The sequence below is a fragment of the Gymnogyps californianus genome, chromosome 5, assembly GCF_018139145.2.
Source record: "Gymnogyps californianus isolate 813 chromosome 5, ASM1813914v2, whole genome shotgun sequence".
In the NCBI taxonomy this organism is placed as follows: domain Eukaryota; kingdom Metazoa; phylum Chordata; class Aves; order Accipitriformes; family Cathartidae; genus Gymnogyps; species Gymnogyps californianus.
In genome coordinates, this window is record NC_059475.1 from 68159797 (window position 1) to 68184878 (window position 25082).

The 25082-nt window shown below is 48.0% G+C and overlaps 1 protein-coding gene across 4 annotated transcripts in view; it reads left to right on the forward strand.

Moving 5' to 3' along the window:
- Positions 1–25082, forward strand: part of FERMT2 (FERM domain containing kindlin 2) — a 51400-nt gene that overhangs the window by 16107 nt on the left and 10211 nt on the right. For 2 of the 4 annotated variants that reach the window (XM_050897425.1, XM_050897422.1), the window contains exons 2-9: positions 2645–2878; positions 15225–15359; positions 19039–19071; positions 19530–19755; positions 19903–20005; positions 20345–20452; positions 22319–22453; positions 24525–24574. In XM_050897425.1, coding sequence (XP_050753382.1) covers positions 2645–2878; positions 15225–15359; positions 19039–19071; positions 19530–19755; positions 19903–20005; positions 20345–20452; positions 22319–22453; positions 24525–24574 — 1024 coding nt within the window. The remainder of the gene's footprint in view (positions 1–2644; positions 2879–15224; positions 15360–19038; positions 19072–19529; positions 19756–19902; positions 20006–20344; positions 20453–22318; positions 22454–24524; positions 24575–25082) is intronic. The other 2 variants (XM_050897423.1, XM_050897424.1) reach the window with 1 other exon arrangement.

Below are 25082 nucleotides of genomic sequence, written 5' to 3' on the forward strand. Positions count from 1 at the left end.
ACTGAACAAGCCTGTTTCTTTTGTTATTTGCTTTGATTGAGACGCTGATGAACACTTGCCGGCTCCGACTCTTTCTGCTTCTTTGCGTGGCGGCATTGCCGTAAGGCTGGTACACTTCGTGGCTGGAAATAGCTGCTCAGGGATGTGCAAGGAGCATTTAACAGCTCAGAGGAGCTTCTGGATCTACAAACACCTCTGCTGAGATTTGCAGCATGGTTTTGGACCTGTAGTAACCTTTCGAATTTGAGGTCTGGGATCTCTAAAATGAGTTTGCAGTGCTCGGAGACTTACCCGGGCTCTGATCAATATGAAACGGCCAGTCCTGCAACTAACAGCAGTAAATGGGAAAAGACTGAGCCGAAATAATAAGCCTTGTCGTAAAGCTGTAACCCCGACAAATCAGTAACTCGTGAATTGGGACCCTTGGTGAAGATTTATAAACCTTTGATCAGATTTAACCAGGCGGTTGGCATTCCCCGGTGTGCAAGGATTGCTCCAAGCCCTGGCTTGCACCCGCTGCCTTGCAAAGCACCGAAGGTTTCTTGTCAATGTGTTAGTGTTAAACTCAACGCCACAATTCAGCTGCTAAATATTTGCCAAGCTCTTTTATATATAACTACCCCGTGGGGCAGCCACAAACCTTTACCTTTTTGGCCATAGCCAACATCTCACTGTTAATTCAAAGTGTTAATTACTCTCAGGCCGAAAGACGATGCTGTGCATGTTCGTGCCATGGCCTGAAAGGTTAATCTGCAGCGTAAACTCAAATCCCCTTCTGTTAGTGATTCAAAATGCCTTTTTTTTTTCCTCCCCCAGACCTTCAGTGCCAATTTGTTCAGCTTTCAGTAGGGCAGAAGTTGGACTTCATTACCAAAGTCCATTGTAATGATTTCTCAGAATTTTTTGAGAGTAGCCAAGGCTTGTGCAAGGTTGCATGCTTTTCTATATTTGGTTTTGTTTAATTTGATTGTACAAAGCTGTTGAAAAGTCTAGCTGAACATTTCCACTTTCTGGCTGCGTGATTATGCCATTAGACCAGGAGTTCAAAGAAAAAAAAAAAACTTCTGCTGGCTTTTCTCAGTAACCCTGAGATTGAGATCCCGTTTTCAGATAGGGACAGAAAAAAGTTCATTTGTCACACTGTTCTCATCTTGATTAAGTTCAGACATGGCTCGTGGGGATAGTCTTCATGATGTCTGTCCTGGAGTGTGTTCCTTGATACCTTCAACCTGTTTGGTGGTGTGTCTGCTGGGCCTTCACCCCTGGGCTCTGCTGGGTTTGCCCCTGGCTTTCTGGCTGGTGCCCCGCCATGCACGAGCATCGCTGCCGAAGGTTGGAGAAAGGAGCTGTTGCAATAAACGTCAGCTGGCAGTTTTAATTTGGGTTAAACTGATGTTTCATGTTGGGAAGCCAGGATCACAGGAAGATCTGGAGCTGAAAACTGAATTATTATATTACCGGTGCTTTAACCTGGGAAGTGCTTTGCTTTCAGGCTTCTTTTTTGTTATGAAAATTAAAATAATCCTCATACAAAGTCCATAAGCTCAGAACTTACTAGTAACTCTATCATTTGCAATATCGAGTGCAGAAGTGTCCTGTAACTTGTCCTGCAGCCTCCTGAGGTTCTCGTGTGCTTGCCCAGATGACATCCTGCGGAAACATTTGGTTTTTCCTTTGAAATGAGAGCTTTGGCTGTCGCCGTCGATGCTGACACACCCCCCAGTCAGTATTTTTGGAAATGGAGGGTTTAGGTTAAGCAAGGCTTTGCAAAATGCAGCTGCAGCGCCTGGATCATTCCCTCCCCCTCTCCTTCCCTTTCTCCTGCGTGGTGGAGGGGACGTTGCACCATTAACGCCGGTTGGTGGTTGTCGGACTGGAAGATGCTCTGCAGGAATGGCAGGGAGCTGCGGGGAGAGCAGGGCAGGTGTTAGCAAAAATATTCCAGGTGTTAGGGAAAATATTGCCCAGCGGTTGTCTTTTGGAGTTATCTCCGTGCTTTGGTTCCCAAAATGCTTCCCAACTTGGACGTGACCTTCAAAGACCCCATGGTTACGTCCCTGCTGGAAGGAGAAGTGGCTGTTGGGTTTTGCACTGTTGTTCCTTTGGGAAGTAACTTTTAGTTTCATTTGGGAATTTTCCAGTTTTGTTTGTAGAAACTGAAAGACCTGGAGAAGACACGGTGTCTCTATTTAATTCTTCTTGCAAACCTCCTTCTAGTTCTGCTTTCTGTGTGTGCTGAGGTGGCTGGACTTACCTTCGGGTAGCGCAGGTGCCGTACATGGTGGGGATGGGGAAACCCACAAATTGATAGTTAACCTAAAAAGCTGTGCAAAATCCCTCCCGGGGAAGGTGTCGGGTCGTTCATGACCCCCTTGGCTTCATGCTTGGCATTGCTGCCCGGCTGAATGATCCACGGACACGTTGTGTCTCATCCTTATTCCTCTTGGGTTCTTTCCTACTTTTATCTCCGAGGTGGCTTCTAGATGCTATTGAGTACAAGGTATTATTTGTATCTGAAAAGGGCTGCCAGCGTTTTTGGATCGATAGTCACTTCTCGGTGAAACGCATTTAAACTTCTGCTTTTGTCTTTTGAAGGCTCATTCTGGTCCCGGTTTTAACTGGTAAAATGCTTTCTTTGTTCCAGATGTCAAGAAAGACTGGTCGGATCACGCGCTGTGGTGGGAAAAGAAGAAAACTTGGCTCCTTAAAACGCACTGGACGTTGGACAAATACGGGATACAGGCTGATGCCAAGCTCCAGTTCACACCTCAGCACAAGCTGCTTCGCCTTCAGCTGCCCAACATGAAGTACGTCAAGGTGAAAGTCAACTTCTCGGACAGGGTCTTCAAGGCGGTTTCTGACATCTGCAAAACGTTCAGTAAGTAGCGAGTGCCGAAAGCTGCCGGTGGGGGGGTTGTCGTTTGGTTTGGCTCCTGCCTCTCCTTCGGTGCACGTGCTCGTCTCATAAATTTACTAAATCGCTGGTATTTTCCAGCTTCAAACACCCAACAGTCACTTGGGCATCAAGCAGCTTGGATGTCCGCTCTTTTTCCCTTGCAAATCTAACCTTTTATGTGTAAATACTTAAATAACGGGACCGACTGTACCGGAAACGTAAGAAGAAATACATTTTCTGTGCTGAATTCTGTTTCGTAGCAAGGCTGTTCTCGGTTTCGTCTTAGGCAGGCAGTAGCAGCCCTGCTTTATGTTAAAGCTGCTGGTGTCGGGTCGTAATTTTTTTTCTGCAAATTTATGTGCTAGATGAAAAACAAACCCTGAAATAGGAAACCTGCCAGCTCCGTGGGTTCTCTTCCAGTGGAAAATCATATTAGAGATTAAGTGATGATGCTTCACTGTAAAACTGTCTGGTGGAGGGAAGGAACCGAGTCTCCCTCTCTCCTCCCCAACTCCTCTTCACGTTCCTTTCCCTTGTTGAGAAGAAGCCCCAGAAGAAAAGATGATTTCCTACCAGGTACACAGGGCTTGTCCCAGGCTGCTGCTTTTGTGCATCACTTTTTACCCATCTTCACGAATTTCTTATCCCAGAAGCTGGTGCTTCTTTCTCTCTCCCAAAAAAAAACCCCAGGAGATGGTAGCTTCTCTTCAAGGAACTCAAATAAGCACTCGGCGTGCGCTCCGTACCGGTGCCCTTCCCGCTTGCTCCTCTCCAAAAGGAGCCTGCAACCCGACCTCGGCCGTAGTAAATCTATTTCTGCTCTCAAAAAGCAGCTAGGGTTACTCTTGGCTGACCCAGTTATTTCATGAGGCAGGAAGAGCTCAGCCGTACGTGCGGTGTTACGGTGTGGCCTCCGCGGTTAGGTCAGTATATATAGCTGGTTAAGAATTTTTGCTATTTCTTTCCTGGGTGTTTTTTTTAAATATAAATATTGGGCAATTTCTCCTTAAAATAGAAAAGTCTTAGCCAGCGTTTTTTCCCAGTCCATTTTGCTTCCCCTCCCTGTCTCCCGTTGCCATTTTTAATGTCATGCTAGACACAGAGGTCGCAGGCATCCGCTTGGTTGCTGATGAATCTTTCTAGCAGTGAGTCACGTCAGGAAATTCTGATACAGTTAAGCACGTAACAAGAGATCTTTCACTGAACGCCGCCAAGCAGTCAGAACCTTACATGGGCCTGAAGCAGCTATTTATTCAGCTCCAAGGCTCTCAGTGTATTTATGAACAAACCAGCAGAATAATGCTAATATTTAAAGATGTGGAAGGGGAAAAAGCCGCTCGGATAGCTGCAGCCCAGCCGTGGTAGGAGCTCTCTGCAGCAGGCAGGAGGAACACATCTGTCGAGGGTGGCTCTGACTTTCCTTCCGTGGCATCCAACGTACTGAAATCAAAGTTCCCGATTTTGGGGAAAGCAGGATTTTTGCTGGAAACTTCACTCTCCTTTTAGTGACTCTTACCAGCCCGAGCTGTTTGAGGACGGACGGAAACTACGTGGCCGAATAAAGCGATTAAATCTTGTTTAGCCCTTGTCTTTATGTTTACTGGGAGCCAGATGTTCAGCAGAGCTACGGGGAAGACGGCCACATCGGCTCAACATCGGCTTGAGAGAAGAGGGGATCGGGATGCAGGGAGGTGGCAGTGCTGGAGCTGGAGGGGCTGGAATACTCTTCCCTGGACCTGTATATATACAATATACAGGTGTATATCATATAGGTGTCCAAATACCACTATTTTTTTATATATAATATAATATAATATAATATCTAATATATCTTAACTTTTCTATATTTAATATATAATATACACATGTATATTATCTATATGTTATATAGATAAGAAATATTTGTCCAAATACTGCTATTTTTTATATATATATATAAAATATAGGTGTCCAAATGCCTCTGTGGTCCAGGGAAGAGCTTCCCAGTGGGAAGACACATATATATGGTTTGGTGTTTGTCCCAAGGAGGTCTTGGTGTGTATATATATATATATATTTATATATATGATCCAGAAGCTCCTTGGGGCAAACACCAAACCACTCCATGCAAATGCTGGTCACGGCCTGTCCTTTCTTCCTCTGCGTGTGACCTTGGTGCTGTGCCGTAGGTCAGACACATCTTCAAGCACAGGATCCCGGAGCGGAGCACTGACGATGGAGGCAGGAGCTAATCTCAGCCGGGAGGTCACGCGCTTGCCGGGCGAGTGGGGCTGCTGCTTTTTGGCATGCAAAATCATCCCCGAGGGTGTCATGGTGAATTTGCACAGGGTGTTTCGTTCCTGGAAGCCGTGGGGGATATCTGCCCACACCTCGGTGCCCGCCGCAGCTTGTCAAAAATTAGAGCGGCTGTAGGGTGGTGGGGTCATCCCGACTTGGGGAGCTTGCATTTTCCTTTTTCTCCAACACAACCCTCTCTTGGGGTCTTGCAGGCCGTGCTATAACACTTTCCCAACCCGCCTGTTTCCTTCTTTTCCCTGTGCCCCCCAGATTAGTGTTTACGCTGCCCCATTTTTCTCCATTAGCTTTTCCTGCCCTCCACAGCATCTCTGCACAGGTTGGCTGTAGAGAGCACTCATACCCCGTATTAATCACGCTAATTGTCTCCCCAAGGAAAACTGAGTAGATATTTCAAGGTAGAAGGGGAAAGAAGTAGTCCCTGCTCTAACACCATAGCTCTTGTCTCTGCAAATCCCTTGATTTCTAAAGTTAGGGTCCAGTGTGGCCTGGACCAATGTCCGGCCGACAGAACTGTGCTTGTGACTTGTTCATATTTTGGCTATAACTGTTTGCTGCCTTTGCCCCCAGAGCATTTAATTACACACTTCAGCAATTTTAGCATATGGCATGATTAATGAGTAATTTAAGTAATTCCTCGTGTTGCCAGGACTCTATCCGGTTGCATTTATAAAGGCCTCTATACACAAGCAGGAACACACTTGGGTGAATTATTTAGGGTTGTGCCTTCTCTTATATTCCCTTTAAATTGTACCCAGAGGTGTCACCGTTGCAGTGTGTGGTTGCTTTTTAAAGAAAAGTCCCTGTTCTCGTGCAGAGCGAAGTTATTGCAAAGGGCATCTCTCACCGCCGGGCCGGGCTGCAGCTCCCGGGGGGCAGCCCGGAGGTGGCTGTGGGAAGATGCTGGAGCCGCTCGCACATCCCTCGCTTTCTCGGAGGTCGTGCGAAGCCGGAAAAAAACACGATCTCATTCCCAGTCGCTGGATTGCAGCCCCTCAATTCCCACAGCAACCGGTCAGGAGGGTTAACGGCACGGATTGACCCTGCCTGCGGTAGGAGCAGGCAGGAGGAGAGGAGCAGGGCGGTGGATGGGATGGGCAGCCCTCACCCGAAGGGTGGCCTGGAAGCCAGCCCGGGAGCAGCTGCTGGCAGGCGACGCCGGCCTGAAGGGCCAGCTTTGATCTGCAATTAAAGACCAGAGAAAGAGAAAGTAAAACTTCACTTTTTTTTTTTTTTTTTTTGGAGCGGCACAGGTTTGTGCTGCGTGCCTGACCCGCAGCGGGGCGCGGAGGTTGGGATGGGGTGCTGCCTGCGGGGCTCCCGCGTGCCCCCCTCCTCGCATCGGCCCGCTGGGGAGATATTTCTGCCCAGCGGACGGCCCGTCAAATACACAAATGCAATTTGACGTGGCCGCAGAGCAGCACTTTATTGGTGTGGGTGGGAATATCCTCATTGGAAAGTGGGATTTGGGGAGATAGGACATGTGGCTGCATTGCAGAGCTCCCGCTAACCCATCATCCTACATATCAACGAGCAGAAAAATCCTCTTTTCCTCCACAAAGGTTGCATTGCAGAGCTCACGCTAACCCACCATCCTATGAGCGGAAAAATCCTCTTTTCCTCCACAACGGCTTCATTTGATTCCAGGACAGCGGATGCCTTGCATCTGCTCATGCCCTTAAGCTGCTGCTTTACAGCATCCCCTTTCTCCTGCTGCTGCCTGTATTCTTTTTCCATGTGTCCTGGGAGCAGTAAGGGACTCCAGGCAGGATCAGCTGCTGCTGTGTGGGCACGTGGGAGAGGAAAAGCAAACAGCGAGATGCAAGTGTGAAGGTTTTTTTCCCATGCCTCGGCGTTTCCTGCCTGGGCGATGCTGCTTCTCGTGGGGAAACAGCGTATGTTGCAGAGCCGCAGGGCGAGGGGAGATGCTGTGATGGGGTAAAAGCTTGCATCCTTCTCCTCTTCTTCTGGCTGTGAAGATTTGGGACCTACGGTGCCCTCCAGCCTGAGCATAGGAGCAGGATCATTCCAGTTGATGCTGGTAGGAGCTGGGAGCGTCAAGAGGAGGACGTGGTGCCGGAGCTGGGAGGAGGCAGCTCGGGGAGGAAGCGCTCCAAAATTCATGACTACTCCCTCCCTTACCCACCCTGAGGCTGTGCAAGATGAAGAAATTCCCTTCAGGTCTTCTGGGTTTTTTTCCCCAGAGGCTGGTAGAGCATCACACCCAGCTCCTGCCTCGTAATCCTCAAAGAGCTTCATCTGAATTAATCACCTGTTTTGGAAAATGAAGTCTGAGGAGCATCCTGTGACGAGCAGCGGCAGTTTCCGTGCCCGCATCCCGTCTCGTTCCGGTCCCCAGCTCCCTGGGGGCGAGGGACACCGGGAAAATGGGACCCTCTTGGCATAGGGTAAGGGTGGTCCTGTCCCGGGGAGCTTGTGGGGCAGGGGAGGAGGGAGGGGATGCGGAGAGTCCTGCAAAAATGATGGGCTGCTTCCCCTCGCCTCTCCCTGCCCCAAAATAACAAGGTGCCCAAGGCTGTGTGAGTGATGGGAAGGCGATAGCCAGTCTTCCTTGATTCAGCTTCCAGCCACCAAACCTGAGACGAGGTGACGGTGGCATTTGGGAGTGGTGTGATGCAAGCCCAGCCCGAGCAAGGCGACACCGTCCAGCAGTCTAGACGCTGAATATGACCCTACCTTTTTTTTTTTTCTTTATAAATGGTCTCCGCTCCAGTACAGAACGTCCTCTGACTTCTGAAGTATTTGTAATATTTCCACGCCCTCAGTTGCCAAAAAAACTTCTATAAAAAGCCGCTGGTTGTTTTTTTTTGTGGGGTTTTTTTTTTTTTGCAACACTGAAACCCTTTGGTAGTCCGAGGTATGCAGCGTTCCCAGGGCTCTTCCCATGCCTGTTAGCACGCGGAGCCACAGCCACAGCACAGTTGCTTTCCGGGAGGCAAAGCTGTCTGGAGTTACTCCTTGCCATTGCAAACCTCTTTAAACCTTTTTTTCTTCCTTCACACCTCGCTGGTAAATAAAGTAGCATTTTTCCTAAAATAGTGGAGCTGAAATGCAGTCCTGGTAGATGCCCGTGAGCATCTCGGGAGGTATTTGGGGGGCGACACCAGCATCTTGTGATACAATCTCCAGATGCTCAGTAGCACCGTGAAGATGCTTGGAGACGGCGTTCGCGTACCGGCGTGGAGACAGCCCCGGTGAAATACCGAGGAAGGGTTTGCTGTCTTCTGCTGCCACGAGCAGAGAGGTTTGGCAGTAGCACAGCTATTTCTAAATATGTCTAGGGGATGGGTGTGGAAGGAAATCTTACCATTTAGAGAGTCGGCCAAATTGCAATGTACTCAGCTTTTTAAATTGCGAGGCCCAAGCGTACCGCTTGCCAACTTCTTCATTTTGCTGTTTTCCTCTTTTATTGCTTGCCTATATTCAGCTGCAGCTGTTGTGTAGGATCCAGACGAACACCAGAAACTGGTGTAAGGGAAATAACGAGATTTAATTGCAAAGTGAACTGAAATGGAAAAAAATATTCCCTTTCTTTCCCCCTCCCCACCCCGGTCCCTGTTCTGCCTGTCGAGTAGCATCAGGTTGTATGTCACCATATGAGTCAGTGAATTTTTTCATCCTTACTCTGCTGTTGACAGAGACCCTTTAAATAGACTTCCATCCTGAAGACATTAGGAGATGCTGGCAAACCCAGTGCCACCGCCTTCCTTAAGATTATTCTGATTGCTCTTTATGGTCCAACGCAGAGGGTGTAAGTGGATTTTTTCCCTCTTGTTTGTGGCGCTTAATTTAATTGAGTTTCATTTGACTTCAGCTGCAGTTCAGACATTTCAGGGGCAAGGCTCAAAGTGCTGTCTGTGCTCTGAGATGCATCCTGGTAACTGGAGTCTGGGGATTTCGTCCCACTTGCGGAAAAAACCATCCAAACATTCAGCGTTTGTTGACTCTGTCTCTCCAATGACCCTTTTTATTAGCTTTGCAATAATGCTTGACTCCATCGCTGCTGTCTGCCTCCTCCTCCTCCTCCTCCTCCTGAGTCCCTCCCGGACAATGATGCCTGATTTCGGCTCGGGGTACCACTCATGCAGACGGCGTTCGCAAGCGGCGATCGCGCCACTGCAAACCCCACAGACCTTGGTTTTCAAGTGGTTTTGCAGATTGCTACTGTGGTGGCAAGTCAGTAAGTCAACGGGCGCTTGGGTTTTCCACGCTGAATTTGGGAAGGCTATGGCAAAGCCCCCGCCAGGGTCAGCCCCGGTTTGGTCTGCGCCCGTGGCACTCGTTGGGCATCTCAGGAGGCTTTGCGGGATGTTCTGACATAGCTGCATGGCCCGGGGCAGCAAGTGGAGAACTTGGCTTTTACCCAAATAAATATTTAAGCAACCAGGCAGCTGAAGAACCCATAATAAAATGTTCTGAATGTAGGCGGGTGTACAAACCTAGTAAACCGTGCTAAGGGGGTGAGGACCTGCTCTGCCATCAGATACTGCCCAGCATCCAGTACAACCACGGACTTATCTCCAGGCACTTCAAAAGTTATATAAGTCTGTTTTGGGTTTTTTTTGCCTCTGGTCTGTTTTGCAAAACTTTATCGCGAGTGAATTTATGTTGAAGATAAGTCGGATACTTAATTCTGTAAACTCAGGAATTCTGTAAATGCAGGAAACACGATCCATAGAATTCACTCATTCCGAAGAAAAATACATTTATTTTCTTTTTCAAGTCTGAAATGGGAGAGGAATGGGGTTTGAGGTCTCATTTTTCTAAGAATCGTCATGTTGATGCGCAAAGGCTGTAATTTTTATGAGTCATTGCTTCGAGACAGCGGTGATCCAGTGCAGAGATAGCCCACTTCAAAACACATTTCCTAACTGAGGGTAACTGGATCAGTATTAAAGAGAGGGTTTCCCCTAAATGCTGTCTGTGCTACAAGTAAAATAGAGTTTTTATGGCTCAAGAGCTAACCAGGCGAACCAGCCGTCTGCTCTTTTAAGGGAGCCAGAAATGGGGTGGAAAAGTGGATGCTGAGAGAGCTTCTTTGGAGCATTGATTTTCCTTATATATCAAAATTGAACATTGAAACTAGTGTGATTTCCCATCATTTTAATTTTGGGGGAAGTCAGTACATACTCAGACAGCCCTTCCAGTCAATGACGCCGTGTTGCATACGTAGGTGATGTAAGAAAACCACGAATCTGATTTCTTGTGGGAGTGAGAGCCCATCCCTCGGAGTACCGAAATCATCACTGTGTGTCCCCCGACCCCTTGGCATGCTGCTTGGTGGGGTCTGGGGATCCTACACCTTGGATGGGGACAAATTAGCAGAATCACCCCTTCTTCCATGCCGAGACACACGGATTTCGGTCCCATCTCTGACCACGACTGCTTTCCCATCGCAATACACCTTGGTGGTTAAAGATGCAGCAGCTGCAAGATTTACTTGGTGGATTTGGTGCGAAAGAGCGTAAATTGTGAATTTTACACCCTGTAAGGCAGATTTTTTTTTTTAAAGTCAGTTTTCTGGGTGCAGTCGGTGCGGTGCCTTGTGAAGAAGGAGGGTTTCATCCCAGCTCTGCTGTTCGTCTCTGGGTGGGAGATAAATGGGCATAGCTGGGCTGGGTGAGCTGTGCAGGGGCGGGATGAGAAATGAGGGATTACACGGGGGAAAAAAGGCCATGGATTTGTCTTCAGCAGGAGACAGCACAGGCACAAGCAGGCTCTTGCAGGCAGATGGAAAAGAAGGTGCTGTAGGGAGTAAAATGTCTTCATCCAATAGTTGGAAAAATTTTTCTTGGAGGTTGAAAGCCGCCTTCCCGGTTGCATTTTTGAAATGCCACCTATGAAATAATACATATATGTGTGCTCCTCTTGCCAAAGGGCATTTCCCTCAGTTGATAACATCATAGAATCACAGAATGGTTTGGGTTGGAAGGGAGCTTTAAAGGTCGTCTAGTCCAACTCCCCTGCAATGAGCAGGGACATCTTCAACAAGACCAGGTTGCTCAGAGCCCCGTCCAACCTGACCTTGAATGTTTCCAGGGATGGGGCATCTCCCACCTCTCTGGGCAACAAATCCCCTAAATTTGACGAAGCCCTTCTGCTAGAACGTGGACACGGAGCTGCAGCAATGCTAGGGCTCAGCCACGGCTGCAGCTGGTCCAGTGTGGGCTGGAGGAGATGTCAAAATACAAAACGGTTCCTGAAACATGGGTTTGGACCAGATTTTGGGCAGCGCTTTCCCCTCCCTATGGAGCACGCCGCATATCATCGTAGATGGTTTCTGCTAGCGGCTGCCACCAGCAATGCCGGGGACGCTCGGTAAGAGGCTGGATGGCTGGGTTTTCACGTGCTTACACAATAAATAGAAATAAAATGCTAAAAGAATCATTTACAGTAATTTCTAGTAGACGTTGCCAGTGCCATCTGTCTCGTGTGTACAGAAAAGGAGTCTCTTTTAAAGCAAACACAGCCCCCACCAGTGCATCAATTGAAGAGTCAACACACTAGCCTTGTTCAGAAGGTCACTCCGCCTGGTCCCCCCACGTTTCACTGACCGTTTTTCCTTCAAAGTGGCCTTTGGCAGGAGCAGCTTGGCTTCAGCTGGAAAACGTGGATGAAATAGTTAACGGAGGGTTTCGAGTGGGAATTTGGGGCTGAAGTCAAACCCTGGGGAGATGTTTTACCCCAGGTGAACAACTCCAGCAAATGGGCTCCTCCAGGTGCAGTGGGACTCAGTAAAAAGCCCAAACCTATATAAAGGGCTTACTTAAATTTTTTTGCACCACTTGGATACTTTAAGGATCTTTCTCTTGCTCTTACGGCCAGAAAACAGGGGCTGGGGCTCTGGAGCGGTTCCTCGTCCCAGTTTCCAGTTGGAGTCCTACCATCTGCAAGCCCTTACACCCTGGGATAGGCTCTGCGTTAGCTACAGTAACTAAACACCTTGTTTGCCAAGCCCAGCTCTGTTCAAAACACACTTTAAGACCCTTTGTACACATATTAATCATAAGCAGCAGCAGACATTTTCTTCACCAGCAGTTTACTGAAAGATTGAAACGTGCAAAGTTGCATCTCGCTTTTTCTCTAATTCTTGGGTGGGAAATAAAAACAACGTCGCTCTCTTGCTGCTTTTCTGCTCTCTGCTTTTGAGCACGGTGGGCTTTATTTTTAATTGCCTCAGTTGGCTTCAGTGCGTTTTTAAAGTCTCGGAGATGATGGTATGTCCAGCAGACCGCTGTTTAGGAGAAATTTGCGGCTTATCAATGGGAAACATGGCAGCTGCAAGGGAGCAGGGATGCTCCGGCATCGCAAGGATGCCGCTGCCTTTACCGTGCCCCGCCGCCGTGCGCCGATTCGAAGCAGCTGCCGAAAACTTGCCCGTATCCTTTGTAATCTGACGATAGCGTCATGAACAACTGAGGGACTATAAAAAGTCGCTTTGATATCAGATGGTCAAGCTTTGGGCCATCTCCAAGAGATTGCTGTCAGGAGCTGAGCTTGGCCCGGAGCCCTTCTCTTGGCCTCTCTGAATGGTTTCAGCTGAGAGGCTGTATCAGTTGCTAATGCACCATAAATAAACATCAGAGTATAAACCTTGCTAGCGAAATACCAGGGGAACTCCTCGTTTTAGGCTGTGCTGCATGTTGTCCCTTGCACATGACCCTGGTTGTCCCAGCAGATTTTTTCTTCATGAGGTAAGCCGGTTGTGATAAATGGGAATGTGAATAGCTGTCCGGATTCATACGCTAGGTATTTATTGCTAGAAATGGTCAAAAAAGTTGTGCGGTGAAACGAACTGTTGGTTAGTGGGTGCAGGGACAGAGTTTAGCTTGGTAATATGTATGTAGTAATAATAAATCAGTGTCAAATTAAAGCTTAAATTAAAAGCTTATATATATAAAAATAAAATATATAAATATTATATAAATAAATATGTAAATAAAAATAAAGCTTAAATTAAAGCTGTGCCAGGTGATGGTTTGGGACGGGAGACCCGCGATATGAGAGATGGTTAAATCCAGAAGCGCCCAACCTCTGGATTCAGGAACGCCGGGGCTAGCGAGATCCATCCCTGGAGGTCACCGAAAATCAAATCCCCCAAACGTGACAGGCACGGCGGGGTTGGTGGTGGTGCACAGGCTGTTATTTAAAATAGAGAAAAAAAAAAAAGGGAAAAGCACAGGTTGTTACTTAAAATAGCATCTCGGGGAGGCTGTCACGGTGTCCTCCCCAGGAGGGGACAGCCCGTGTGCCGGCCCCGTGATGCTCACCGTCTCTGCAAACAGGGAAACGAAGCCCAGGGATGTGACCTGTCAGGGAAGCCGTGCTTTAATAAATTTTTTTTAAAAAAGTAATTTTTGGAATGCACTGTTTGTAATGGCAGCCATCCCCTGACAAATGTGGAAAAGCACTTCTGGTTAAATCGGCTGACGGCGTGTCCCTGGATGGGGTGAGGAGGGAGCAGAGCTCGCTTCCAGCCTGACGTTTCCCTGCTTATTTGCAGTAAGGAAAGATGCTGGCACGGGCGGGTGTGAGTCGGGGCAGGCACATCTGCCGGGTGGATGTGTCCCGCTCGGGTCACGTGCTGGGGACCAAATTCCAGGTTTAATTATAATCCCGCGCCTGGGAGTGTACAGCAAACTCCCACTGCTGCCAGCACGGCGGTGAGATCTGAACCCTGTAACCTCTCCTCATTAAAATAATGACTTATTGTCTTGTTCAGCGTTCCTCTTGGTGGGAAAATGCAGCCTGGCTGCGATGCAACCAGCTCCCTCTCCTCTGTCTCCTGACCTCCCTTGCAGCTACAGCTGCAGGCTTCGATGTGCAGCGGGGATGGGACCGGGGGCCGCTTCCTTAGGGCATCCCGAAGGCAAAGCTTTGCACATCCCCGTGCAGCTGAGCATTTTCGGGAGGGTACATGCAGAAACCAGAGCTAGAAACAACACAGAGGCTTGAACATGGACAGCCAGCTCCGAAACTCTTCCTTCCAGGCTCAAGCGTGACCCATCATCTCCTTTTTTCCAATGCAAGCTGTATTTCAGAGCTCTCCGATCTTTTTGCAGCCTTTCATCATTGCAGTAGGATGGCATCGTGCCCAGGTGAATGCTTTTCCAGGTCAGTTCCCACATATCGACTGAGGACAGTTTAGAGTAGATGGAGGGCTTTTTTCTCCCCTCTTGGTTTTCGCAGCACCGGCAAGGGACTCCTGGCTCCCCTCCAGTCCCTCGGTGGTTTCAGTGGTACGATGGATAGTGGGCTCCGCTTTCCCAGAAAGCTCCTTCCCGCTTGGAAGCGACTGCAGCAGGCATAAGCAAACCCAAAGTACTGCCTTCGTGGGAAATGGCCCTAAAATTCTCTTTTTCATTAGCCCGCCATGGGCTTAAAACACAAACACGCTGGGATGCTCTTCATTTTAAATAACATGGTTTTTAAATTATTCACGCCGGTTCTGGGCAGGGAAGTGGGAGAGGCTAGAGATTTACTGTGAAAAGGAAACACTTTGGCCAAGGTCTCTTTAAAAAGTGGGTGCCTTAAATATAGGCTCTAAAATTTCCAGTTTGATATGTAAATAAATGGCTTGACTCTTGGATCGCTCCTATGGAAGTGAGAGTACCTGGCTTGTTACCTAGGTGCCTAAATAGGGGTTTAACTGCTGATTAATGTACATAATATATGTATATGTATATTTATATTTAAGATAATGGGTGGGAATGCTACTAGGCTCTGTCGCAGGGTCTAGCAGTGCTTGTGTTTGTGTTTTTGAGTGGCTGTGCCTGGGAAATTCTGCATTTTACCCAAATGCTGTGTTACCTCTCCAGCCAAGGACGGTGCTTGTTTCCAACAGGCTTGCAGGGAAAATGTTCTCAACTTGATTTTTAACCATTGCAAAGCAGGAAAATCAGCCGAGGGAGACATTGCACATTGCTGGATGTTGCTCCTAAAAGGAAGGATATTCTTTTTTTCCCCTTTTTTTCCATCCTGCCTTTGTAAGAGTGGTCTATTTTCTCCCCAGACATCAGGCATCCAGAAGAGCTCTCCCTTTTGAGGAAACCCAGAGATCCGTCGAAGAAAAAAAAGAAGAAGTTGGATGATCAATGTGAAGACGACGCCTTCGAGCTGGAGGGTCCGCTGATCACGCCGGGGTCCGGTGAGCCGGGGCTTGCTTTGTGAGGACTGGCTTGCAGGGAAGGGGTCAGCAGGAGGCAAACAGATAATAAAATGGGGAGGGGAATGACATAGCGATATCGGTCTGACCTGATGCCTTAAGGTCTGTGCAAGAGACGGACCCCAAATAAATTCCACAAATCATCCAGGGCTGCAGCACTCGGTCGCGGTCGCACAGATGCATGCCTGAAGCTGTCACGCATATAGGGGAGCAGAGCAACGCCAGACTTTATAAAATAAAACAGAAACTAAGTGTGACCACTTTAACACTCAGATTGTGTTACTGAAAGGTTTTCTTACCCTATTAAGAAAAGAGTTAAATGGAAAATCGTTCCTAATGTCAAATTCCAGGTGTGTGCTAGGCAGTACCACGGTTCTACTCCTTATTTATAGCCCAGCAAAACCAGTATTTTATTAATTGCATTAGTGTTTCCTTATGTTAAGGGCATAGATATAGATTGTAATGCTAAAAAAAAAAACCTTTTATTGCTGGGGGGATAATTTGCCAGCCTGGCTTACAGAACCAGAGCAGCGTTGGTAAGAGAATTGCTAATGGAGTAACATCGCTGATGGAGTAACATCGCTGATGGAGTAACATCTCTTGCCACAGGCAGCGAGTTGCAAGCAGAAGGGGTTTTCGGCTCTGCTCTGCGGCTGCTGGAGGTCTGGTGTTTGAAGGCAAATGGCAGGAGCTTAAATGATAAAGTCGGTCAAGTGGGAGCACTTTAGCCCAGATGGACTTGCGGAAAAAGCCGCAGCGGTGCACGCTGCCGGGCGGGCGAGACGTGTCTGGCTGCCAAAGCTCTCGGTTTTAAATCCAGCGATGAGAGGGAAGCAGGGCAGCTTTCATTGAAAAAAATATCTTGGAATTCAGTAAATTTGTATTAATTGGTCTTAAATTAAGTGAAGTACAAGTGAAGGTCATGCAGTGTGGTTAATGCCACTGGTGGCTCTGGGCTTGCAAGCAGAAAGGTTTTGGCTGCGCAGGGCACGGGCGAGGGCGACGATGCCCTGGAGCTGCGGTGCCAAAGTGATGTGCACCACGGGCTCTGTAGCAAAGCATCAGCATGGATCTGTAGCAAGGGAAAAATAAGCCTTCTTTTGCTCCAGTCTCACTCTTTCTCCTCTCAGTTACTTAAAAATACTTCTGGGCTAGTCCTCTCGCACTCCTGGCTCAGGGATTTTTCCCTGCATTGGGCAAGGCTCCAGTCAATTTTCATTTTCATTTGGCATTTTCATCTTAAAAGTCTGTAATTAGCCTTTCCAAAAGTCAGTGTTCGCGGAGGGCATCTCCATTAGATTAATAGGAAATACTTGGCCTGCTTTGGGGGAAATGTACACAAAAGATAGGTTTTTATTTTAATTATTTATTGGTCTTTCAGCGAGTCACTTTGAACCGTCTTGCTGATTTTGCTTTCCTTGTGAATGAAATTACTTTTGGTGCAGGTTTAGTTACTGCAGCTACCTGCCATGTTTAGGGGCCATTAGTCAGAAGCCATGTTTTTAATCTGAATAAACTGTTTCTAGCGTTGTTCCAACATTAGTTTGTGTGCTGAATGCTTCTGTAAAACGAGTTACTATTTTGGGATCTGCTTATTTCAGTGCATGTAGATGTAATGGGCACGTTTTGTCACTGAGCACCCCATACCTGGCAATGAAACCCTTTAAATCACTGTAGGCAGAGCTGTCAATACACCCACAGTAAACGTTGCCCAACACTTTCCATTAGAATACCTGTATTCACTTGTTTATAAGTTAGCCAAACTTATAGCTATTTATTTCAACTGGAACTTTCCATGACATTGCCTGCCTCGGGCAAATTTTTTAAGGGAAGCTTCTTCTGAGATGCTTCAGACGTTTGGAGAAGGTGATGAGGAGAACATCCAAGGGGAAGCTTTGCTCCTCTGGAGCAGACACTCAAACGGAGGAATGTGGGGGGATGCCCATGGGAAAACCTGCTCGATTTGGGGCAAGAAGTGGGATTTTCTTTTGTTGGTCCAGTTAATGCTCAGCCCTGTCTGCTTGAGCCACGTGAAGGTTGAGGCTGGCACGCTGCGAGGGCGGATGGGGAGGAGGCAAGAGCATCTTTGGGGATGCGGTTTATGGATGGTGATGGTGGTTCTTGTTGGACTGCGCTGCTCCAGTGTTATAACCGTCCGTGGGGAGAGCACGTTTCTGCTGCTTCTATAATCGTAGAATTGTAGAATATCTCAAGTTGGAAGGGACCGTAAGGATCATCGAGTCCAGCTCCCAAAGTATAAGTACCTGGTATAAGTACCTGGCAGGTCACCCCCGGCCTTCTCCTTGCAAGTGTGAAGCTTGAAGGTGGGTATCTCCATCCCTTGACCATTTCTGCTGCTTTTTTGCTCATGCCTGGTTTGCTGGGTCTGTCTTGATGGCAGGTACCCACGGTGCTTACTGGTCCCTCCGATCATTAATCCAGACCGGGATGCCGGCAAAACTAGCAGGAGCATTAAAAGCACCCTGGTGGTTTTCTTGTTTGATGGCGACGGACAGTTTTCACTTATATTTTCCATCCTGTCAGGCAGTTTAGAATCACATTTCTATATTATTTTAAGTTTCCTAACCAAGATGTTGGCTGTCGTTGGTATGATGCTGCTGATTCAAACCGTTCTTCCGGCTCCTTCGGATACCCATCGCAAAAAAAAGGAGAGTTTGGAAAGGTTTTTCTATTGTTTTGGGCTTAGACTTTTCCAGATGTCTAGCTCAGCTTTCTGTCGTTTCTTGCGCGCGCAGGGAGGAGGGATCGTTTGGAGTGAGGAGCTGGAGGGTGGCCCGAGGGGGTGGTTCAGGGCAGCAGCAGGAGGTGACACAGAAGACCTTGCTTGTGGCACCTCAACCCCGCCACGCGCTGCCTTCAACACCCTTAATAGTGCTCTTGGAGGTAGAGTTTGGGTGCATCGAATTGCACGTCTGCATAGGCTCGTGATTTAAAAAGGACACAACTCTTTCCCAAAAAGCCAGTTCGGTATTGGTCCTTCCAGGTAGTCGTGCGCAGATTTATGCCCAGCAAATGATGCTGAGCTCATTGCCCGATGTACATACGCAGTGGAATTACTGACATTAGGATACGGTCGTTGAACCTCCCTTATTTTGAAAATCTGGATTTTATATTCTGAACGTAAAAATCAATGCTCCTGTGAGATGAATAGGGACTATTTAGCTCTCAGCTATTTTGGGGTATGAGATACCAAGCTGGGTCCGCTTTCTTCTCTTCAAATTTGTAATTTTAGAAGGGGGTTTTTTTGTCTGCTTTGACTCTGTACGAGCTGTAAAGCTTTAAAAGGCCTGGGAGTAATGTGTGCTTCGGGATCAGTTTTGCACCAAATCGCACCACTTGCTCAGCATATTAATACCAAATTTGTTTGACCGTCTCAGCAAGCTTTTCCGTCCGTGAAATGCCGCCTCTCCGTGCCCGGCTGTTTTTTGTAACATGAATAAAATAACCGTGGAGTCACTTCGGTTGCTTTGCCTGCCGAGTCCACCGGCGCTACTGCAAACGCTCCGTTTGGGTGGTTAAACCTCACCTGTGCTCTTCTGCCCTCTTCTGAAAATGCCCATTTTTGGCTTCTGTCCTTTCCTACTCTCCCGGTGACTTTCTCTCGCCTTCTCACTTCCCTCCTTTCTTTCCCTCTCTATAGGCACCGATATTCTTTACATCGGCCCCGTCAAAGGTGAGCTCCACCTCAGTAGGACTTTTGCGCTCTGCCTCTGGTCTCTTTGGCTGCGCCCTTAGTTTATTTTCCTGCTCCTCTAAAACTTTTGACTTCCAAAATGTTTAAGCAACAGGTAATACCGGTAAGTTGGGGGCCGTTCGTGTCCCAGGTGCTGCAGAAACGCAGGGGGCAGGAGTTTCCCAGCGTGGGAGACCTGCGCCTTTTCCCATGGATTTGGGCTGGAATGAGTTTTCCATCAGTTTTGCTCTCGGAGAAGAGCTGAGAGAGAGGGACAGCTTTTCATGGGAAAACAAGCAGCGCAGTGTTTTCCCATTGCGGAAACAAAAAAAAAAATGGTAAAAAAAGGGAAGGTTTTTCATCCGCTGGCTTCGGGTTTGTGTCTGAGTTGGCTTGGTTGGGAGCAGGCAGGGCTTGGCCGTGAGCTAACTCCCGGCTTTTATTCCTCTTACCGGTAGGAAACATATATTCGAGCCCAGGACTGTATAGCAAAACGATGACACCGACCTACGACGCTCACGATGGCAGTCCCCTGTCACCCACTTCAGCCTGGTTCGGTGACAGCGCCTTGTCGGAGGGGAACCCGGGCATCCTGGCCGTGAGCCAGCCCGTCACCTCCCCGGAGTCCTTAGCAAAAATGTACAAGCCACAGGCGCTGCTCGATAAAGCCAAAATCAACCAAGGGTGAGTTAAGGATTTGTTTTTCTGCTTTTTTCTGCTTTTTTCCTTTTTTTTGTTTTCAATATGCGGTTGTAAATGGCATTCTTGAAAGCGTCATCGCAACTTCGCCGGAGCTTTTTGTGTGTGTTATCCTGTGTTGACAATTTACAGATGGCTGGATTCGTCCCGATCTCTTATGGAGCAGGAGGTGAAAGAAAATGAGGCTTTGCTGCTCCGGTTCAAGTACTACAGCTTTTTTGACCTGAATCCAAAGGTACAGAGCTATTTATTTTAGTTGCATCTTGCAGGCAAAGGCTTTGAGCAAAGGATGCCTGTATCTCTAATGTGCATTTGTGCTGGTAAATCCTCCACCGCTTTGAAAATTGGTTGTGCAGGCATCAAACCCAGGTTTGCGTGCTCCCACCTACCAGTTTGCTAACGCTTAGCTATTGCTAGAGATGCTCTAAGGGTTTTTTAGAGCCACTCCGCTTCGGTGGCAGAGGCTTTTCAGTCTCGGATTGAAGCGTCGCGTTGAAATGAAAGGTGAAGCGGTCTGTCTTGAACTGGGCTCGTACGTTTTACAACCGATCCCTGTTTTTGCGCTGTGCCGTAGTACGACGCGATCAGGATCAACCAGCTGTACGAGCAGTCCAAATGGGCTATTCTGCTGGAGGAGATCGAGTGCACGGAGGAAGAAATGATGATGTTTGCGGCGTTGCAGGTAGGAGACAGCCCGAGACGCTTACGGTTTTGGTTAAACTTGATTTTGTAGCTTTGCGGACTTCTCTATTGATGAATATTGATGAACACTGTAAGTGAAATCTGCTGTAACTGGTGTTTTAAGCCTCACCTTGTCTTCGGTGGGAGCTTGGACTTCTCATGCTGGTAGAAGTCGGATCGTTTCCTGTCTCCTAATCCTCACTTGAGCTTATTAGGTAATTTAAATATTTGCTGCTGATTACTTCTCATGAAAAGGAACTTGGCCTTCTTTTACCAAACATGTTTATGTCTATCTTAACTTTTAGTTTTGCCCTTCTTAAAAAACCCCAGTAAGTACACTAGGTTACTGAACTGCGTTTCTGGCACGCTACCCCCCAAGCAGCTGGTGATCATCTGTGGGTTTCCCAGAACTATTTATTTATCTGTTTTATGAAATGCTCGGCGTGGTTTGGCATAAATACTACACCTGCTATTGACTTCTGTGAGACGGATGGCAGGCCATTTACTACGTGTGGTCTGGCGCGCCTTGTCGCTGTAGGATGCAGAAATATCCCCACCAAGAGCAGGGCTTTTGCTCCTAGGGCCCCCTCCTAGGAAAAAAAAGAGTGAAAACAGAAATATAAAGACTCAGTTTACCTCTCCGAGCAGTCCAGAGTGGGTTGGGCATGGTCCTTCCTGTGAGATTTTATGGATGTTTTGGTTTTGTGGGGTATAAAACAGATGCAATGCATCCTCCCAAACTGGGAGGTGTGGCTGATACACCAGAGGGTCGTGCTGCCATCCAGAGGGATGGATGAAATGGGCCACAGGCTGGAGGAATGGACCAACGCGAACCTCACGAAGTCCAACAAGGGGAGGTGCGAAGTCCTGCCCCTGGGGAGGAACAACCCCAGGCACCAGTATATTCTGGGGGCCGCCCAGCTGGGAAGCAACTTGGCAGAAAAGGACCCTGGGGGTGCTGGTGGACCCCAAGTTGAACGTCAGCCAGCAATGTGCCCTTGGGGCAAAGAAGGTGAATGGTATCCTGGGCTGCATTGGGGAAAGTATTGCCGGCAGGTCGAGGGAGGTGATCCTTCCCCTCTGCTCAGCACTGGTGAGGCCACACCTGGAGTACTGGGTCCAGTTCTGGGCTCCTCGGGCAATGGACATACTGGAGAGAGTCCAATGAAGGGCCACAAGGACGATGAAGGTCCTGGAGCATCTCTCCTATGAGGAAAGGCTGAGGGAGCTGGGACTGTTCAGCCTGGAGAAGAGAAGGCTCAGGGGGATCTTAATAATGTGTGTAAATACCTGGTGGGAAGCTGTAAAGGAGATGGAGCCAGACTCTTCTCAGCGGTGCCCAGTGACAGGACCAGAGGCAATGGGCACAAACTGAAACACAGGAGGTTCCCTCTGAACATCAGGAAACGTGTTTTTTACTGTGAGGGTGACCGAGCGCTGGCACAGGTTGCCCAGAGAGGTTGTGGAGTCTCCATCCTTGGAGATACTCAACAGCCAACTGGACATGGTCCTGGACAACGGCTGTAGGTGGCCCTGCTTGAGCAGGGGATAGGACCAGGTGACCTCCAGAGGTCCCTTCCAACCTCAACCAGTCTGTGATGCTGTGAAAAGAGTAGCTCTGCCCTGCGGAGTCCACAGCAGTCCTTCAGGGTTCGTACCACTGACTCCTTGGACTGAAAACAGCCAAGCCGGTCATTCCTGACTCAACTGCGCTCGGGTCTCAGCGCTTGCCGGCCTCTGCTCCTGCAGAGGGTACGGCTCCGGTTTTCCACTCCGCTTCCCAAGCGTGGCGGCTGTGTTGTGATGAGCCCACGGCATCCGCAGATCGCAGGAGCATCCCGGTGAAATGTTGTGCCTTGCCTTTCAGTACCACATCAATAAGCTGTCCATCATGTCCTCGGAAAACCACCTGAACAACAGCGACAAGGAGGTGGATGAGGTGGATGCTGCGCTCTCGGATCTGGAAATTACTTTGGAGGGTGGCAAAACGTCGACGATCTTGGTAAGGGTTGCAGGCACGCGGCGGCAGGGTGGCTTGCGCGTCCCTTCCTCACCTCACACGAGGCAGGAATGATCATCCCGAGCTGGGAACTTTTCCAGGCATCCAACCTTTTTTATTTCCTTCCTCTCCCTTTTTTTCTATTCCTGCTCTTACAGCATGAGAAAGTTGCCCACAGCCCAGTGAAGCAACACGAAACATAGACGCCAATAATATTTTCTTAAACATAATATTTTTTAAAATACCAAGGGGTAGTTCTGGTGCGAGGGGACCCCGGGCAGTGTCCGACACGGGGCCAGCACGGAGCTGGAGCTCTCCTCTAAGCCCAAAGCGGCATAAAAACCTCTTTGAGCACATGCATATATTGAACCAAAGGCTTCATTTAAGCTGTAAGACCGCCTTCTATTTTGGGGGTGTTTGCAGTTAATTTAGCAGGGAGAGCTCAGCCCGTCCTGCGTGCCCAGCTCTGCGTTGCTGCAGAAGTCAAGTGCAATATTGCTTTTTTCCTGCTGGGACCATAAGACCAAACGGTGTTGGAGAAGTCCCGGAGGAGCCAGGATCTCACTGAACCCCTCCCCTGCACCAAGCCACCTTCCTGGTGAAATAATGGAAAACTAAATTGAAATTAATTTGGTTTCTGTTCTCGCTACCGACTTTCCAAAATACTGAATTCTTCACGCTGAGGTTTCTCTTCCACCGTTTCTAATTCATGGCAAAGTTTTACAGCACCTAAAACAGCTGCTGCGATTTTCAGAAATAACTTATGCTTATGAAACCCTATTTTTATTAGACTGGATTTTAGCCTGGAGTGGGCTATGACTGTATTTCAGAGGATTTCATTTTTTTTCTGATATGCTATTTCAACACTGGTTTTCCACCTTTAAAAATGTAAAGCCCAAGAACTAAACTGCAGAAAAGGACTAGGTCCAGTCAGACTTGGCACGGCACAGCTTTTCCCAGGCATTTTGCACATTTGTACCATCTCTTGAGTTTCATTTTAAATTCTTTCAAACCCTAAAATCCCTGAAATTTTCCAGTCTTACACTTCATATAATTTTTTTAAGTGTTTACGAAGGGTCTTTTTGAAGTTAACATCCATACTTAGCCTGCTTTACTAGCGTTAATAACGGCAGAGATTTATACTATTAACCGGTTGCCGCAGGGAGAGCAGCGCTGCTTCGGTGCGACAGGAATAATGACAAGTTTTTATCGCCAAGAGATCTTCTATAATTTCTTTGCAAAACCAGATTTGAAGCACAGTGCTAAGGAACAGTCCCTGCCAGATAGGAATGAAGACGACAATGATTCATCAAAAAAACTCCATCCCTTTCCGTAGGGCTTGCTAGCAGTAGCCATTTCCAGATGCATTCGAGTAATTGAATATGGATAATGGGCAATTACTGGATTGTTTGTTTAGATTCTGCATTTTTTTCCCTGTGGTACCTATAAACAGCATTGCTCATTGCAGACAGAAAGTAAACTGTCTTGCTACTGGAAGCTGTTGGAGCAGGCTTTGTTTTTTCTCTCTTTCGAAAACCCTTTAGTTGGAGCTCGTGGGAATTGCAAGTGCCACCCTGTATATTTTGCTCGTGCAAAATGTGAAGATAAACTCGATGTTAAAAAAGCTGGGGGGAAAAAACCTTTCTAGACTGTCAGAAAGTCCTTCCCCAGTCCTCCGTGGAGGTGCAGAGCAGCATCTTTTCCTTTTGTTTGGAGCATAAGGAAATAACTAAGGGAGGAGAAAAATCCGTGTGTGAACACGAGCCGGTGTGACCGCCGGTGACCTCGCGGGTGGGAATTGGCTCCAGCGGCAGCAGGAATTCCTCAAAGAAAAATAAAACCTTGTCCTCTGGTTTCCAAAGAGCACTTCTGTGCCGTTAGATTGTTCTCCGCTTGCTTCTCCCGTGGAGTGAATGAGGTTTTCTCAGGAGCATTTTCGTGACCCCTGAGCCCCGATGTTGGCCGGTGAAACTGCCACCGGCTTCCTCCCCGGCGCAGCATCCCTTCCCTTCCAGACTCACCACCCCGGCTCCGCTCGGGCAGGCGGGTGAGTGGGATAATGTTTTATTTTCAGGGTGACATCACTTCCATCCCGGAGCTCGCCGACTACATTAAAGTCTTCAAGTAAGTGCTGATGGGAAGAGGTGCTTGTGAAACTGGTAATGTCTATGAATAATTAATGGTCCTACCACCTAATATCCTTTTTTGTTTTTAATCTATCTCCTGGCCTTAAGATCTTGCTGCACACCACTATGTTATCTCGTGTGAAAAGCCACCCAGCAATCGCTGTGTAATACCACAGCTCAGCATCTGTGCTCTCGTACTATTAAAACATTTTACTTCTTTATCCTGTAGCACAGTCACTAAGTATTTCACGCTATTTGAAATATTCAATACTGAAGCTGATCAGTTCTTAAATATAAAACCCAGGGTGTTTTCCCACTATCGCCACCCCAACAGGTACGCATCCCTCCGGGAAAGCTTGCTGCATCCCGTAGCCAGCAGCGCGTGCTGGGATATTTCTCTGACACAATTAATGGCCAGGAGATAATCAAGCCATCCTAAAATCAGGAGTGAAAACTAGAAACCTTGCTCAAATACTTCTCCTGGTTTGCAAGAGGCCGGATGAATT